Source organism: Ammospiza caudacuta, chromosome 1 (genome assembly GCF_027887145.1).
Source record: "Ammospiza caudacuta isolate bAmmCau1 chromosome 1, bAmmCau1.pri, whole genome shotgun sequence".
NCBI lineage: Eukaryota > Metazoa > Chordata > Aves > Passeriformes > Passerellidae > Ammospiza > Ammospiza caudacuta.
Window position 1 is genome coordinate 20296151 of NC_080593.1, and position 17120 is coordinate 20313270.

Below are 17120 nucleotides of genomic sequence, written 5' to 3' on the forward strand. Positions count from 1 at the left end.
CCACAGAACCAAACTGCATCTCATGCGAAACATCACAAGAGCAATACATTACAGAATTGCCTGAAAACTGCAATCTCTATGGATCATTTACTTTCTCTTTTCATCAGTCCTTTTCAATATATTGTTAGTGGCATTAAACCTTGAAAATGTGTTGAAAACCGGTAATTCAATTCCATGTATCACTGTGCCAAGGTAAACCTATGCTAGAAAGGTTGTGGGAGGATTTGCTAAGTACAAATACAGGGTTGGTGTTGGCTAGTAAATAACAAATAAAGAGCAGTCAATGAAAGATTTGACAGCTAATTTATTCTAAACAGTTGCTCTTTTTTATGGGATAAATTTCCCTTTCAGATCTAATGTAGAGACCTAGAAACAGCTTGACAGCCTTGTAATTCTTTGCTATTGTTGAATGATTTTGTGAGTTTGGTATTGCTGTTTTGGGATCTTTGTAAAAATACAGTAATTTTAATGAAGTACACAGTGACACTAACATATTGAACTCACTCTTTTAATAGCAATAGAAATTCAGGCTGATTAAATGCAAAATAATGTCATTTTAGACTAGTAGCAATTAGCAAATATTTTGTTGAAGTGGCCTTAATTTAAAGACCATCTTTGCAGTCTATGGTCTATTGTCACAGAAACTAAACATACATGTCACTAAAACCAGACAAGTATTTTTCTGTTCAGAGTAATTACACTGGAAAAAAATTTTCTTATTAGCGAAGTTGTATAGCATTTAAAATTGATTGTACTCAATATATTTTCTAGTTACCTGTAGGGATTTCTTTTTCAATAACTCTTACTGTTACTTTTAACTGGAATACATTGGATTAATTCATTTTTTTAAAACACACTTCTCACTTAATTTTAAAAAATCAAAAAACCCCCAAAACATTTAAAACCAAATGTTCATGCAGAAAAACTTATTTTTGCTCCTTGAGATAAATCAAAGGAGTATCTTCAGTGGAGCTAGTAACTATCTTAATGAATCTACCCAGAATGCAACATTAATTTACAAATCTTCACTGAGAGAATAGAAATACTTTACATTTTAATATGAACTTATATCATTACCCAGAGAAATGGTAAAATAAAAAAAGCTGGTAAAAAAAATACCAGCTAAACTGAAGTTGGCTCTAACAACAGTAGTTTTGAATTGTGTTAGTTGAATATTAAATGAGGGCAGAATTCACAGGACATTTTGTGTTAACTTGTACAGCCCACCCTTGGGCAAAACTGCTGGGATAAGAGCAATAGCTAACAATAGCAATAACAAAATTGGAAGCAACAGCTAACAACTAACAATAGCTACTAAGGTAGAAAAGTGACCATAAATTTCCTGTGTGAACAAAGACTGAGAAGGTATTCACCTCAAACTGATCAAGAGGATAACCACAATGAACTAAATTAAGCAGTGCCAAATTAATTACAAAGCCAGCTTTCAAAAGGGAGCTCAGCTTGAAAAGAAGTGTAAAAGTAGGATGAAAATTTGTAATAGCAGGAATTGATAATGCAGTGCAAAGAGCTGCAGCCAACACCTGGTTTTGACAAGCCAGAGGTCATCTTGCTGGTGCCACAACCACTGCAGGGACCAGAGAGGGCACCAGTCCCCTGGGTGCTGCCAGCAGCCTGCAGCCAGCTGCTGGGATGGCATTTTGGGGTGCTGGAAGGAGGATAAGGCAGGAGCAGCCATGGATTCCAAACTTGCTTTCCCAGAAGGGGCAACGTGCTTGTACTCCATATATCCGCATGTGGTTTCTCTGGATGGGGAGATACTCAAACTTTTGGGAGTTACTTATAGAAAGATGTTTAGAAATTTTAACCTGCTTATTAATGATTTCTTTAATTTTGATTAATTTGTAGTATTGATCCTACATACGTACTTAACCTATTGTCAGTCAATTACATGTCATTAATAAATCAGTAAACTGCTTCAATATTGTAAACGCAGCAGGTTTTCCCCTTGACAACCTACACATTCTACACAATCTACATATTAAGATCACACACTCTAGAAGAGACTCAAGCACCTGAAAAACTGTACTCACGTAGTATGATCAGTTAATGGGCAGTGCTGCTCTTCCTCAGGGTAGAGATTTGCTCCTCTTCCAAGTTGCCACTTGAATGTCTTTGTGATAAGTGTGGAATAATTTCCTGACATCTGTTCCAAGGCTGGTTGATACCATCCACACAGGTCTTTATCTTCAAAGTCACAGACTTCCAAAACTTTAGAGATCAACAGTGATTACTCATGTTTATACAAAAATTGAAAATCTTTAACTCATGTTACAACCCAAAAGCAGCATGGAAATAAAAATCATTCAATTTATAGTATCTGTGAATACTGACACATTACTAACATGCAAAGTTTTTTTCCTTTGAGATGAAACATGAGTTTTATATTTTCTCCTCTATAAGACATATTCTAATTTTGAGAATGTTTCGATTCCTTTGCACCTCAGTATCTACCTTCATGTGAGTTCTGACCAGCTTTTAGGTAATTCTAATAATCTGTCATGTAAAATACATGGAATTTCCTGTAAAATTAATCAGCCAAGAATCCGTGAGCTGCTGTATTGCTCTGTCTCCAGTCCTGTAGACTGATAACATTAGGAAATCATTGTACATTGTCTACAAAATCTATGACTATAACTTTAACCCCCCCCCAAAAAAAACAACCAAACAAACAAAATAAACCTCCAAAAAACAAAAAAAAAAAAAAAAAAACAAAAAAAAAAAAACCAAAAAACCCCACCAAACCAGATTTCAAGCCGTCCTCACAAAACTTGAAAGTTACATAAAACTGCATATATTTAGTATTGGTATCATATACTCTATTGTTGTCTTACTAAAAAACCATGCAGTTGCCTTCCAAAGAGTTTTTGCTTCCTAAGTATCAAAGTGAGCTCACTACTCACCCTACTTAGGGTAAAGAAGTCTTTTTTATTTTCCATTTCTGCTGTGAATATTTATTCTCCAGCACGTGGTCCAAGTTGAGTCTAGTCACTCTCCAGAACTTTGTAACAGATTATTACACTTAAGTTTAAGTGACTGCAATGAGACTTATGCAAGGGAAACAAGAATTTATTTTAACCCATAAACCCATAAAAATGCTGCATCAAGAAACCATGGTTTGTTGGTAGAATGTGCCTGATATTTCCTTTCTTGAAGGCTAAAAATGGTAAAGAGCGAGTGAGTTTTGATTTATAGGCTGTATATCCTCACTAAGAAGCAAACTGCAGCCAGTGTGATCTCATGGGTTGCCCATATGAAGATTTGTGATGTTTCCTGAGAATGATGAGTTGCATTAAATGCTTATTCCTCTTTTTAACATGCTCTCTAAGCATTATACTTAAAGTGCCTCTGAGAAAGATATCACCTTCCTGTGATCATATTTCTGTTTCAGTTCGGACATTTTTAAGTCCTAGTTCAGCATTGTCATTTAAGTGATAAATTCCCATCTAAGTGATAGGAGACCTCAGATAGAGCAAATATGTAAAGGTGTAACCTCCACAGTATTTATCTTGCTTAGAATAAAAAGATGTTTTGTAAGATAATGTTCTGAAGGGAGAAATATTCAGAGGGCTCTGCATTTATGTTTCAGGGCAAGATTTCAATGGCTGGGTTTTTTTCACACTATAGGAAAATACTGTGGCACTTAAACATCAGATTCATTTCTTCCAGTTATTCCCACATAGGAAATAGACACAGGGAGGGAATGATACTTATTCTCACTGAGCCCTCAGCCCTGAGAGAGGTGACTGAATTCCCTTCACAATGTGTAATGAATTCAGAGTTTTATTTTCAGTGACAATAGTTTTGCTTGCAAAGGCTGGAGAGGTCACTGTCTCTAGATGTCTGTCTCCCTCATTAACTGGCTTTGGCAATTTCAAGCACTGTTCTTTGACGCAAAAGGAAGTAATTAACAGCTTCTAAAATGCTACAGTGTGAACTGCTGCAACTCAGAAGCAATCAACAATTGTCTTAGATCTTTATGGGTGTCATGTGTGGACCTTGTACATTGTCCCCCTTACAGTTTTCCTTTAGACTATCAGAGCTTTACAGGCTGGAACTCACTTCTGTGTGGAGTAGGCTGAATTTCACAATTATTGCTGATGCTGAAACAATTTTTATATAAAAAATCCCAACAACCACCCAACCAAACAAAACCCATACTCATTGAAGTAGTTAAGAAGTGGATACTGTTCTCCCAGATGTCCACCACAAAGATGAAACTCTAAAGTTTTTCTCTCTTCCAGTCTGGACTAGTGAGCATTTCAAGAAAATATGCTTACTTAAAATTGTCATGTATGTTTACCAATCATTAGGGAACTGAGGATTCCTTCCCCTACCACATTTCAGTAGTAACTTGAAATGTTGAGTCTGAATCAGAAGGCAGCAAGTGCATTACATCACCCATATTAAGAGTAAAATGTTACTACATTCCTGGGGAAAAACACATTAAAATAGAATCTAGGTGCTAATACCAAATGGCGCAATGTGTTTAAGACCCACAAACTAGCAAGGTAACAAAGAACATGATTTGATCCACTCACCACAAGCTGATTCATCAGACTCATCAGAGCAGTCAGGTCTGAAATCACACTTCTGGATCATCTGGATGCAGTGGCCAGAGGCTCGACACACAAACTCTTTCTCTGTGCAGTTGTTCATGGGGAGCGTGGCAGGAACTGAAGTTCCTGAAGTAGTTGTAGAAATAGTGGGCAAGTCTCCTTTGAAAAACGAGCCAAAGGGATGTTGAGCACCTGGACTGAGGCATTCCAGCTTCATAATGATTTCTCCCTTTGCCACTGCCCCCCTTTTCCAGGATATGACTTTACTGGAATCGTGCCTGGACAGTTGAATGACTGAAATGCTGTTCAGCAGGATGAATTGGAGCTTTCCCCAGTGGAAAGCACTGGTTTTGTCACACCATCCATACAGTCTTTGACACTTGCAGGATTTACACCTCTTGCCAGTCTTTCAAATTTGGATTAACCCAGTGAGTTAAAAAAAACTGGTGCCAACACTCACACAGCAATCACAGAAACTGATTTTCCCTGTGCACCAAGGCTAACAGATCATTCAGATGATAATGGGTTCTTCAACATGTTGATTACTACAAGGGACTGTGGAAATTACTATGTAACCTTCTTACCTTGTAAATTTATTGCTGAAAAAAAATTATTTTCTCATTAGAAAAATTATTCTGAGGTGACCACCTTGTTCCACCACCTCCTTTATATTTCATTCAAACTCATTACCACTTCTTTCAAATCAATTGTCTTTTTTTGTCCTATTCTTTACTATGCACCTTTCTTCAAGCCTACTCTCTTTTCTTGAAAACCTTTTCTATTCTTGTCTAAAAAAGGAATTTCCATTATAAAACTCCTTTTTAAAATTTAATAATTTATGAAATTATTAGCTGTAGTGCACAATGCACCTGAGCAATACACCTGAGTTAATTAAAAAGTGCATGTGAAGGCTTTTCCTATTAAATGTGTCTGGGATAGCAAGGATTTTTGTTTTTAATCCCTGACAGCTGGACCACTAATACTGATAATAAATTATCCGTTTCTATTTTGAAGGGTAGAAAGCAAATATATGAAATTAGATCAATTCTTTTCCAGTCAAATGAATGATACTCTCAAAATGTCCTAACACTCAAACAAAAGACTTAGGAGAAGGAATGTTTTGAAGTAACAATTAGATGAATTGATAAATTTATCCACAACTCAGAATAACAGCAAGGACATTATTGGTCAGAAATTTTTCAATACAAATACCACATTTAAGGCTCTGCTCCTGATACACTGAAATGGAAGAAGAAATTTTGAATAACCAGAGCCTTCACAACACCTGAAAAGAAAGGAGGATCTGATACTTCCTCTATTTTGAAACAATTTAGTTTCAATAGTTTGGTATTCAATACTTTATTAAATACTTTATTGAATACCATTGTGTCCAGAGCAAGCATCACTGAATAGCCTTTGGTCAGGGCATTTAAATACTGTGCTGAAGCAATACATTCAGGATTCATAAGATTCAACATCTTTCATGTTTCTTATTAGAGACTTTACCACCAAGCTGCCAAGCGCACCTCTCCCTGTCAGTGTTTGGTCACCTAAAGTGGACCTCGAGCAATTGGGCAGTGCTTGATTCCAGTGTGCAGGGACAGGGGAACCCTGCTTTTTCAACCTGATCCTACTGGTGTTAAATTTGGTGGAATATGCCATAGCTGTTGTCTATTTTGCAGGCTATTCCCACAGTCTCTTTGACTGCTTTTTTTGCTGTTGGAATATTTTTATGGCATGGAGGAGATAAAACAAGAACAGGACCCTAGGCTGTCTCAAAAATTGCTCTCAACTTTAAAAATATACAGAACACAAAACCTGATTCTTGTCCACCATTATACTTCAGTATTTTCCATTTATCTTTCTACACACAATGAAGATTTTTTTCTTAGTTACGAACTTTGAAATTCTGACCCTCTATGTTTTCCAATTTCTTGTTTAGTTTTAAAGTTTTTGTCATAACTAATTTGAAATTATTTATGGATTTTCTGATTAGTTATTTTAAGATTTTATTCCCTGAATATAAGGCACAATCCATTAACTGAGTATTTACAAAAAGCCTTCACATCCAAAATGTTATAATAACTGCTTTACCCTGTATAAATATGGTAAAACACTCGATTATTATCTGCAAAAGAAACACCATACACAGCTGGTATTCCTCATAGAACTAATTATAAGACATTTTTTGAGTAGTAGAACAAAATGCATCTACACTAAGGTGTTTCAGAGTAAATGCTAGGACACTAATATTCAGGCACTGTTTTAAGTTGTTTGCTGCTCTACAGCCCTGTCATGACTTTAGAGCAATTGTCACACCATATATAACCTGCACTGCCTGCTGCAGCCAACAGTAGCCCACTCAAAATCTGTTCTGTGGTGAGCTCCACATTCTGAGTCTGTGCCTTGAATACACGTTTGGGATATAATATTTTACAATTCTGTAGAGATTATTCTACCCTTGGTAACAATGATTTTGATGGTAGGTTTCTCTATCACCTGAATTATTTGTGTGCTGTCACATGAGAGCAATTGACACTGTAAGTACATTAAGAATTATTAGGGGGAGGTGGAAAGCTGCATCAAACTGAACTGGCAGAATGAAGTTCAGCTAAGATTCTTTTACCTTCTAGGAGTCAAGATCTAAAAGAGTATGGAAGCAGCACTTTTCTTACTAAGGACCTCTTTTGGACCTTACATGCACAGCAGAACCTATTTTGTTCTGATGCCTGGATATGAGAGTCTGAGAAGCAGGGAAATAAGTCTGGATTTCCTGACTCACATTTTTTAACCTCATTTTTGCTTTTCTAGTAACAATATTAACAAATGACAGCAACGAATCAGCTCACAGCTTGGAGATGTGCATTTCAACTCTTACCATTGTAAAGAGTACAGCCCAGAAAAGACACATCATCAAGCCCAATGTCTCCGGTGAAGCCATCTCCTACGATACCTTTCACCAAAATCTAGGAAAACAAGAATTAAAAAAGCATTTTTCAGTGTATAGTAGACTTCCACTTCTCATTAAATATTTCTTATTAATTGATAGAAGAGTCATGTGCCATGTTTCTCACTTAAAATGAAATTAAATTTATTCTGGGGGATACAGTCTATTCAATGACAATTTACGAAAGCGACTAATTATTATCAGGTTTCACTGGTGGTCACATTAATCATAGTGAACTATAGCAGAATGATTGGCTTCACAGTGGTGTAAATTCACTGAAACATCACTGTGATATAAAATGATGGCAAGACATTATCGTAAGTGGCATATTATGATTTTACCTCCTTTGGTACTTATTGCAATAACATTAATCGTGCTAAATATAGTACCATTCATGTAAAAAAAATTATAGACTCATAAAAATTTCAGTATGATGAAAGCAATTAGGCAGGTAAGAAATGAGCTATGGAACCTTTTAAAGAAAAATATTCTACTGCTTCATTAGACTTGTCAATGTTGTATTTGTTTCATTATTTTCTACTGCCAGAGAATAGGAGAAGCTGGTGTTTGTGAAATACTCTCTGGAAGACTAATAAACCTCCTCTCTTCTGTCTGTTGCTGAGTGATAAATGTCTAGCAGGTGATTAGTCAAAGATTTGATAAGAGTACTCTTAGTTTAACTAAATAATAAACCTCAATTTATAAAAATAATAAAGCCTTCTCAAATCCTACACTTTTTGAAAAAAGATGTTTTTGCTGATCCAACAGAGTTCAAAAACTGTTATTTCTTTGCCATTGTTTTAAATCCTTATTTTACATGCTACATACACAGTCAGTTTCAGAAATGCTGTATAAAATTTCTAATGTTTTTTTTCAGATTTCTCCTCACTTAAGTAAAAAATTCCTACACATTAATGATGGATAAATAGTGGCAAATATATGATGGTTCTGCTTCAGAGTACTGTTAGTTCTACTATTTTTGTTGTAATTTATTTATAAAGAAAGGTTATTTTGAACAAGAACCATTTTTCATATGATATGTACAGAGACCTTTTAAACATTACACTTGAAATTTATTATCCTGTAACAGGAGGGAAAAATACTTAAACGATGCAAGGAATGGTCTTAACCCCATAAAAGTAAAAGAATAATATCAGTCTAAATATGTTAACACTGACAAATTTGTTTCTGCTGTTTTGAAGTTGCATGGGAATTGTAGATTTATTACTGATGCTGACATCACCAGAGTAAATAAAAATGATTACACTTCATTTATATATTATGTCCATTAAACAAAATAAATGAGCATGCTAGAAGAAGACAGGTAAATTTCCCCTACTATTGATATGCTCCAGATGGGCCATTTTAGAGCAAAATATATTTCATGTGAACGACAACAATAAATGACAGCATTGCTTTTTATTGCTCTCACAGCAGTGTGGGATTCTTATTTTCCCCTCAGGATACCCACAAATATTCCTTACAATATTACCCCAGGCTTTTGGGTATTTTAGATTAAAATAGGGACAATGCTACTGGACTGGTACCAATAGCAATAAAATGGTTATGAATGGGAAACAGGACAAACAAAAACATCTACTATTTGGAAAAGCCACACAAGGAAATTTCCAAAATTACAAATCTCCTTCCATGGTAATGTTGACTGGCAAACACACAGCAGTTTAAACATAATTTTCAATTTTTTTTCAAAGTATGAACAATTATCTACCTGCAATTAATTATTTACTTATTGATTAACTCAAATTTAGAAAAAGAGGCAGTGAGTTAGCTTAATTACACTGCTACTACTAAGATAAACCCAAATACCCCTACAGCTACAGTAACTTTGCATAGGATTGGATTGGGCACTTCTGGATGTCACTGTGGGATGTGCAAGGAGCTTCAGTCTCCAAATCTGCCTGTGCCCATGTCCCCAGTCCTGACAGACACACGGGCTGAGGACATCCTTATCCAACATCATCTACCCATGTTTCCTTTAAGAGAGCTGCAGTCTTGCACCTTAAGCAAGAATATGTTTTTAAAAGGATTGAAAATATTCAAAGTTAGAAGTGACAGGACACAGTTCTCTAGGAGGAATATAATTCAGAATACCCTTATACTGATTATCAATATGATTGTGTTGTTTAAAATCTCCCCACCCACTTTTTTTTTTTTTACATTTATCTATGCACCAGGGAAGCCTGATACTTTGAAATATAGCATGAACTCATTAACAACACATAAAATGTAATAGTGGCATAGGTATACACTTAAAACTGAAAATAAGACAAATTTTTGAGTTTAGAGCCTCAATACATAGTCTCTCTGCAGCTGTGGTTAAACTTTGACCACTTTAATTAATTTGACAGATGTAATTCTGCAAACTTCATAAGATATAATAAAGCAACTTCAGAAATTCATCTGCTGTGAAACTCAGTTCACATCACATTTGTTACTTGAATAAGAATAAATAGTTCCCAATTTCATGTTTTCAGAAGTCTAAGATTCGGACTCAATGAAATCTATAAAGGTATCAAAAGGTACTTGACATAAAGAAAAGAGGGGAAAAAACCCAATTCCATGAAAGCAAACTGCATTAGAACGACATTCTGTATACATAAGAAGAATGCCCCCTTAAGATTTTGAACAAAATATGCTTTTGAATAGTGAAGTGATATAATGACAAGTCTTAATAGAGGAATTACAATGGTTAATATTGTTCTGTACAAATGCTCAATTTTTACAGTGATGCTCATTTCTGTCAATAGCCAATTCCCACTGAAGGTTACCAAAGTAAAATCTTAATTTCTATACAAGTATAGTTTAAGATAAAATGGAATAATTTCAAATACTGTGGTGCATTCAAAATTCTGAAGATTTTCAAATGTCTAGAAAATAGTGATATTAGTTCTAATGTATTCAACTTGTAATTTAGATAAACAGTAACTCAGTTTTGTCACAGGAGATGTGAACAGGGTTATTTAGTGATTTTTATTTCTAGTTAGAGCATGTTAATTTAGATTAGGCTTCTGTGATGATTTCTGGCAAGAAAGCATTTGATTTGGTTTGAATAGGAAAGAACAGCCAGACAAATAACTGACAAAACATTTTTCCATAAAAAATTTTGTTGTAACTTACTAAAAGTAAACTCCTCCACATTTCACTGCATATCTTTGACGTAAACTACCCCTATTTTTTAATGCTAGGGATGAATAAAGAAAATTGTATAATAACTTTTCATCACAAAAGCAATAAATTCCTTATGAGGTGATGGAACTTTTGTAATTACAGACAAGGGTCAAGCCAGAGAATGAAGCTTCAAAGCATCTTCTTTGTTAAAATATTTTCATCCAATGATCAAAGTCATGTCATAAGTCTTCACTGTAGAATAATTTTTTCAAGAACGCATGAACATATTCCTATAATAATTTTTCAAGAAGTACATTAAAAGGGAAACTATTTCCAAGAAAACACAATTCTTTCAGAAAAGGTTTTATTCAAAAAAGGAGAAATTTTGATTTGATCTTGAATTTTTGAGTAGTTATTAATTCACATCAAGTAAGATATTGACTGCTTTGCTGAGTCCAAGCGTGGTGATTTATTCCTCCTTGGCTCTGTTTCTCTGCATCCTCAGCTGCCAACACAGGAGTAGGCACTGTGGACTTGAGATTATTCCCTCAATCTCTCCTTTAGGTGTCCACCAGTTGCATTCTGTTTACGTGGCACTGACCTGTTCCACTGAACCTTCTGCAAAACAGTTGGTCTTAGGGAAAAAAAAAAGGATGCCTGGGTTGTCACAGTCTGTTCCAGCTTTCCCTCTCTTGGGGGAATGATTTAGGCAATCAGAGCCATTATGTGCTGCATGGAACCCAATCACAAGTGGAGACCTGCCATCAGCTTCTGGAGAGATTATCAACATTGGGTGGGTCAGCGCATCACTTAAATCATACCCACTGAAAAGCTCAAGATCACACTGCCCTTCTTCAAAGCTCATCAGCCCCTTTCCTTCATGACCATTGAGAATGATTTGGAAATTAATGCCTCAAGACTTCAAAAGTTGAAATAAAGTCCTTTCACACAGGTGTCCAAATGAATTGTTACCAGCATTCTTAAGGTTACACACATCAAATATGAAAAATCTTGTGTCAAATATTTGATGCTTTACAGTGCTTGGTTTTACAAGATACTGAAAAACACTAGTTCTAGTTCAGTAAAGCACTTTATCACGCCTCGCTATAAGCTTGTGAACCCTCATGCTGATTATGATGTTTTTCACAGCATTTCTCTAAAGTGCAGGGATGAATCACATTTGTATCCTGTTTTAGACTATTCAGTAATATTGGAGGAATTAATGGCTTCATATTCTAGGAGTCTTTACTTTCCTGTATTAAGGTCACAAAACTTCATTCAAGAGAAAAGATCCTGTTGTCATTCTGTAATATTAGCACTGGAAGAATTATTGCAGAAGTACTATATTGTCAGTGCCTAAAAATTTCTGAGATTCTAGGTTTTTAAAGCAACATGTTTAGCCTGCCCATTTGATAAACATCTATATAGCAATTGCAATTATGAAACTATATTTAAAATACCTTAAGTTCATGGTTAATTTTTACTTAATCTACAAGGATATACAAAGTCTGCTTTCTTTTCTCCCAAACACAGTTTTCCTCAGATTTTACATGTAAACAATTAAAACAAACAATCAAGCAAACAAACCCCAGGATTCTGGCTGAATTACTATATCAAATACCTGGGACTTATGGTCCTGAAAGAAGAGTCCCACATTGACCAGGATGACTCGTTATGACCTGAGTATTTCTGTCCCTCCCTTTTGTACAGTAGAGCATACCAAGATATAAAGGGCTGCAGAAAAACATCTTCCCATCTCTGTCCAGGGAAGTCTGCACTGGGCTGAACAAATAGACTTTTTCTGATCCATGCAGTGCTCACTGCAAAGGCAATTCTTCCATGCTGAGATAAGGAGCATCCTAAGAGGAGGCGCTCACTGCTTTCTTCTCAATGCTTGTGAATGCACTTGTGGTAATAAACAGTCAATTATCTGTTCAGCAGCAATTGCTAACGAGCAAAGGGATCACTATTAGACCTTCTGCCTAATGATGTGAACCTTTTCTGACCCAAATGATTTTTCCTGACAGTTATATGGAGTTGCTGCTCCTATATCCATGCATATGGCCTTAACCTCCCAAAGTAAGGAAACAATAACATAGAGATATCACCAGAACATGTGGGTTGACGTGAAATCCTGTCCTCGTCACAGTTAATGAGAGTTTTGACATATACTTCAGTGGGAGTAGATTTCTACATTGTTCCTTAATTCTAATATAAGCATACTCAATAAATAGAAATTTTTGCAAAAACAGATTGCAAAAAATATTTTTAAAACTCTCTGCTTGATATAAGGCAATTTCTTTCCTCTGTGGAAGAAAATTTAATTAAATCTTCAACAAAATACAGTTTTCCTGTGATCTTCCTGTTATATTTTCAAAGATATTGATATTCCTAGATCCAGTTATATTTTCTAGATCCAGTTAAGCCATGAGATAAACATCACTAACATTTTCCTTCTCCTTGTAAAGTCATCCAAGTCTTATTTTCCTGTTGAGCAGTTGCTGATAAGTAATACAGTAATATCAATAGGAAATGTGAAACAGTACTCTTAATTTTCAGGGAAACATAACTCCTGTCTTACATGATACCCCTTGAACACAAATGGCCCAACAGTCTCTCGGTGGGCTGTGGGTTCTGAAAGATGGTGAAAACTTTTCATTACTTCAGGTTTTCCACATTTAAAACATGAGCAGAACTTGACAGTTCAGTAGAGAATAGAAAGGATATTTTTACTTGATGTGATTTCCATTGAGCAGCCTGCATGTAAATATGGACAAAAAAGGTAAAAAGTTCTCACCCCAGCCCCCTTCTTTTCTCCCATCTCAAGAAAAATTGCAAGGAAATGACAGACATGAAATTAAGAATATAATTGTCACTGGAAAAGGTATTATTAAAGGTATTATTCTCATTCCTGGTCCCCTATGTGCACATGTTGTGACTTGATGACATCATGACAAGTTTTCCACAGCATATCAATAAAATAACAGCACAAAGAATAAATTGTTTGTATTATTAGAGTGGATTATCTCTTTAGTATTCTGATAACACTGAACAAAAGGCCACTATCTTTCCCTAAGACCTGAACTAAGCCCACAAAATTTTCTCTGAAGGTTTATACAATGTATTTTCCGGATTCCTCATGTGATTATCTTGTTTCCACAGTTTTCTGTGTTGAGAAATTCATTTATCAAACATGGCAAAACCATTGTTTAGGAAAGACTTTTTAAAAAACTCACACTACTTGTTTTTCAAATACACAGCATGTACCACACACATTTTCAGCATGAAAATTGTCTGTATTTCACTTCACACTGTAGGTATTGAATGGTCTTTGCTATTAACACAAAGTTCACCACCAACCACCAAGTCTTAAGGCTGTTTTTCACCTATTCCCACAAGTGCCTTGTTCCCATGTTGTCCACTCTACATGTATATTGTTTCTGACCTAGACTGTGGACTAGTTAGGAAACCTGAGCATGAATTGCCCAAGCTAGAGCCTATACAAGCTCTGCATGAAGTATGAACATGAGGTTGACATGAGATATGTCATCTTTTGTTCCTGGCCCTCTACAGCCCCTTGAGGCTGGTTGTGAGGATGGGGCATGGTGGAGAGCTTAGGACCTACAAGTGCAAGAAGTAGAGCTGCCCTACCAAAAGGCATTGTCACTTCAACAGGACAGACTTGGACTAATCCACACGATTTGGCCTGACAGAGCAACCTCTGGCACAGTTGAGATACCCTGAAACTGTCTCTGCACATCACACCTGCCAGGACACATTCTGAAAAGGCATGAGTGTTAAATACAGGTATGACAACAATTTTTTGGGGTTTGAGTGTGTGGTTATTGTTTTTGGTCAGTCAGTTGGTTGGTTGGTCTTTTTCCTTTTTTCTTTAAATAACTTGCAAGACTGTGTAGGCTTTGCCCTGGGCTTAGTATAAAAAGTGTGGCCAGCCAGATAAGGGGGTGATTCTGCCACTCTGTTCACCATGGTGAGCCCACACCTGGAGTACCACAGGCAGCTCTGGATTCCCCAGCATAAGAACATCAGGCACGTGTAAGTGCGGGTCTAGGGGAGGGCCACAAAAACTGGTCAGAGCAATGGAACACCTCTGCTATGAAGACAATATGAAAGATTTCAATTTAGAGAAAGGAAGGATATATGGAGACCTTATGGCAGCATTTCAATACTTAAAGCTGGCTCATAAGAGAGCTGAAGAGAGACTTTTTTTCCAAGACTTATACTGACAGGACAAGGGTCAATGATTTTAAATTGAAGGAGAAGAGATTTAGATTGGACATGAAGAAGGACATTTTTTACAATGATGGTGAGAAGTGTGCTGGTCAGGTTGGATGAGAATTTAAGCAACTTTTTATCTGGTACAAGATGTCTCTTCCCATTCCAGTGCATTTGGATATTTAAAGGTCCATATTAGCCAATTAATAAAAACTTGCTTGTGTAGGTCTGCCTGAAACTACAGGCTGTACAATGCCACAGTGAAAACAAAATGAGAATAATTACTGTAAACAGACCACAAACCAACAGCACAATGTAAATGTAAAAACACAGAGTATTGTGCAATATGCAAAGACGTATCAGGAATGAAAGAAGGCAACATACAGATCAGAAACAAAGAAGAATAGTCAGAAAAAGACCTACTGAGATGCAGCAAATGTGTCTAGATATTCATTTATTTGAAGTACTATTAGAGGAGCAAGGTGGAACAAAAGCAAATGGTAACATTTAAAGGACAGGAGAAAAAATAAAAAAAGGAGAATTCCTGAATACTAATCTCAGCAGATTATTAGGGGAAGTTCAAAGGAGAAGAGTAGAAGAAGGAAGATGAGGAGTGATAAATTGAAAATTGAAACTGAAGCTCTTTTTTGAGTGGAAATCCATGCTGTCTAAATCTTTGTGCGGAAATTACTAGCAGGGAATGGATCAAAAGCAATAACATAAAAATGATCACAAGTAGGCATTAGACACGTAATAAATGTCTTAGAGAAGTCCTTGATAAGTTCAGAGCTGCTTCAGCACCAGATTTTAATGAAAAATATTTATCTGACCAACTAAACATTAACAAACTCCTGCTGGTATGTCAAAACACGCTGAAATGAGGCCCTGAAGAAGGAAGCAGGTAGACAATCAAATCAAGGCAGAAGGCTAACAACACTTGACAATAACAAACCTGGTTCAACAAGGGCGAAAGCGACTGCAGACAGTCTGAGATCACAGCTAGAATATCAAAAAGAGTGAGCCTCCCAAGGCACCAAGAGCTCTGTGCAGCAGAGTGCCTCACAGTGTGAGCACAGATGTGCAGTGGCAAGGTTGGCTGTCCACAGCTCAGTGTGTGTCACCATGGGTGGCATCACCCCAGCAATGCCACATCCTGGCACACAGTGCTTCCACCCAGGCTCTTAGCAGTGTATGCTAGGTGGAAGGCTGTAGCCTCATTATTGTGCTTCTAGGCCTTAACTGACTTTGCTTCTGATAATTTTCCAAGTTACTTATTGACTTCATTTCCAGTTTCTTGTACACAAAACATGTGTACAAGACTTGTGTATACACAAAACGTGTATACAAAAATTGTGTACAAAACATTCATCACCAACGAGATACAAAACAGGCCTGTGGCATTCACATTCTCTGAAAAAGTTCCTTCGCACAGGATTTTTCTCCTGGGAAGCTGAGAAGCCTCAGAGAAAAGGAAAACAATCCTTATCTCATTTGCTTCTCCTCTGTTTTGCTCATGTGGAACGTGTTTGGAGATTGTTTACCCAGAGGTGATTGTTTCATTGGATTCTGGTGTGAGTTGCTTTGACTCTTTGGCCAATCAGGGTCTCTGCGTTGAGACTCTGGAAAGAGTAACGAGTTTTCATTATTATCTTTTTAGCATTGAGTAAGTATCCTTTCTGTATTCTTTAGTATAGTTTAGTATAGTATTTTTAATATAAAATAGTATCATAAAGTAATAAATTGGCCTTCTGAGAACCTGGAGTCACATTAATCATTCCTTACTTCATCTGGGGACAACGCAAATACAATACAGGCCATCCTAAAATATTATTTCCTGTTGCTTGGATTGTGTTACATTATGATTTCATAGAATACCTCTCTTGTCTCTATTCAGAGGAATCACTGATGATCTTTCTCTATGAAGCTTTTTAAACACTGTTGGTTAGATGTTTCTCTGCTAAATCTCAAGCAACTCTCTTTCTGAAAGGAACACAGTTTAACCAAGTTCTCTAAAAAGGGTCAAACATTTTCAATTTTTTTTCCCAGTTTAATGTTCCAAAAATAAGGGTAAATACACAATTACTTTGATTTGTTTTCTTTTTTCCTGTGCTTTCCACACTAGGAAATAATACTACTCCTTGGGACAATAAAGAGTAATGCACACTCTTCCAGAGAAGTTGCAGGCAAAGAAGTTTGGTTAAGTTTGATTAGCTACATGCTCTGGAATTCAC

At 36.2% G+C, this 17120-nt stretch overlaps 1 protein-coding gene across 1 annotated transcript in view; it reads right to left on the reverse strand.

Moving 5' to 3' along the window:
- MALRD1 (MAM and LDL receptor class A domain containing 1) overlaps positions 1-17120 on the reverse strand; it is a 229880-nt gene that overhangs the window by 147910 nt on the left and 64850 nt on the right. Inside the window, exons 19-21 of the mRNA XM_058825112.1 lie at positions 7450-7543; positions 4560-4733; positions 2052-2229 (exon numbers count right to left, since the gene is read on the reverse strand). Of these exons, the coding sequence (XP_058681095.1) occupies positions 2052-2229; positions 4560-4733; positions 7450-7543 (446 nt within the window). The remainder of the gene's footprint in view (positions 1-2051; positions 2230-4559; positions 4734-7449; positions 7544-17120) is intronic.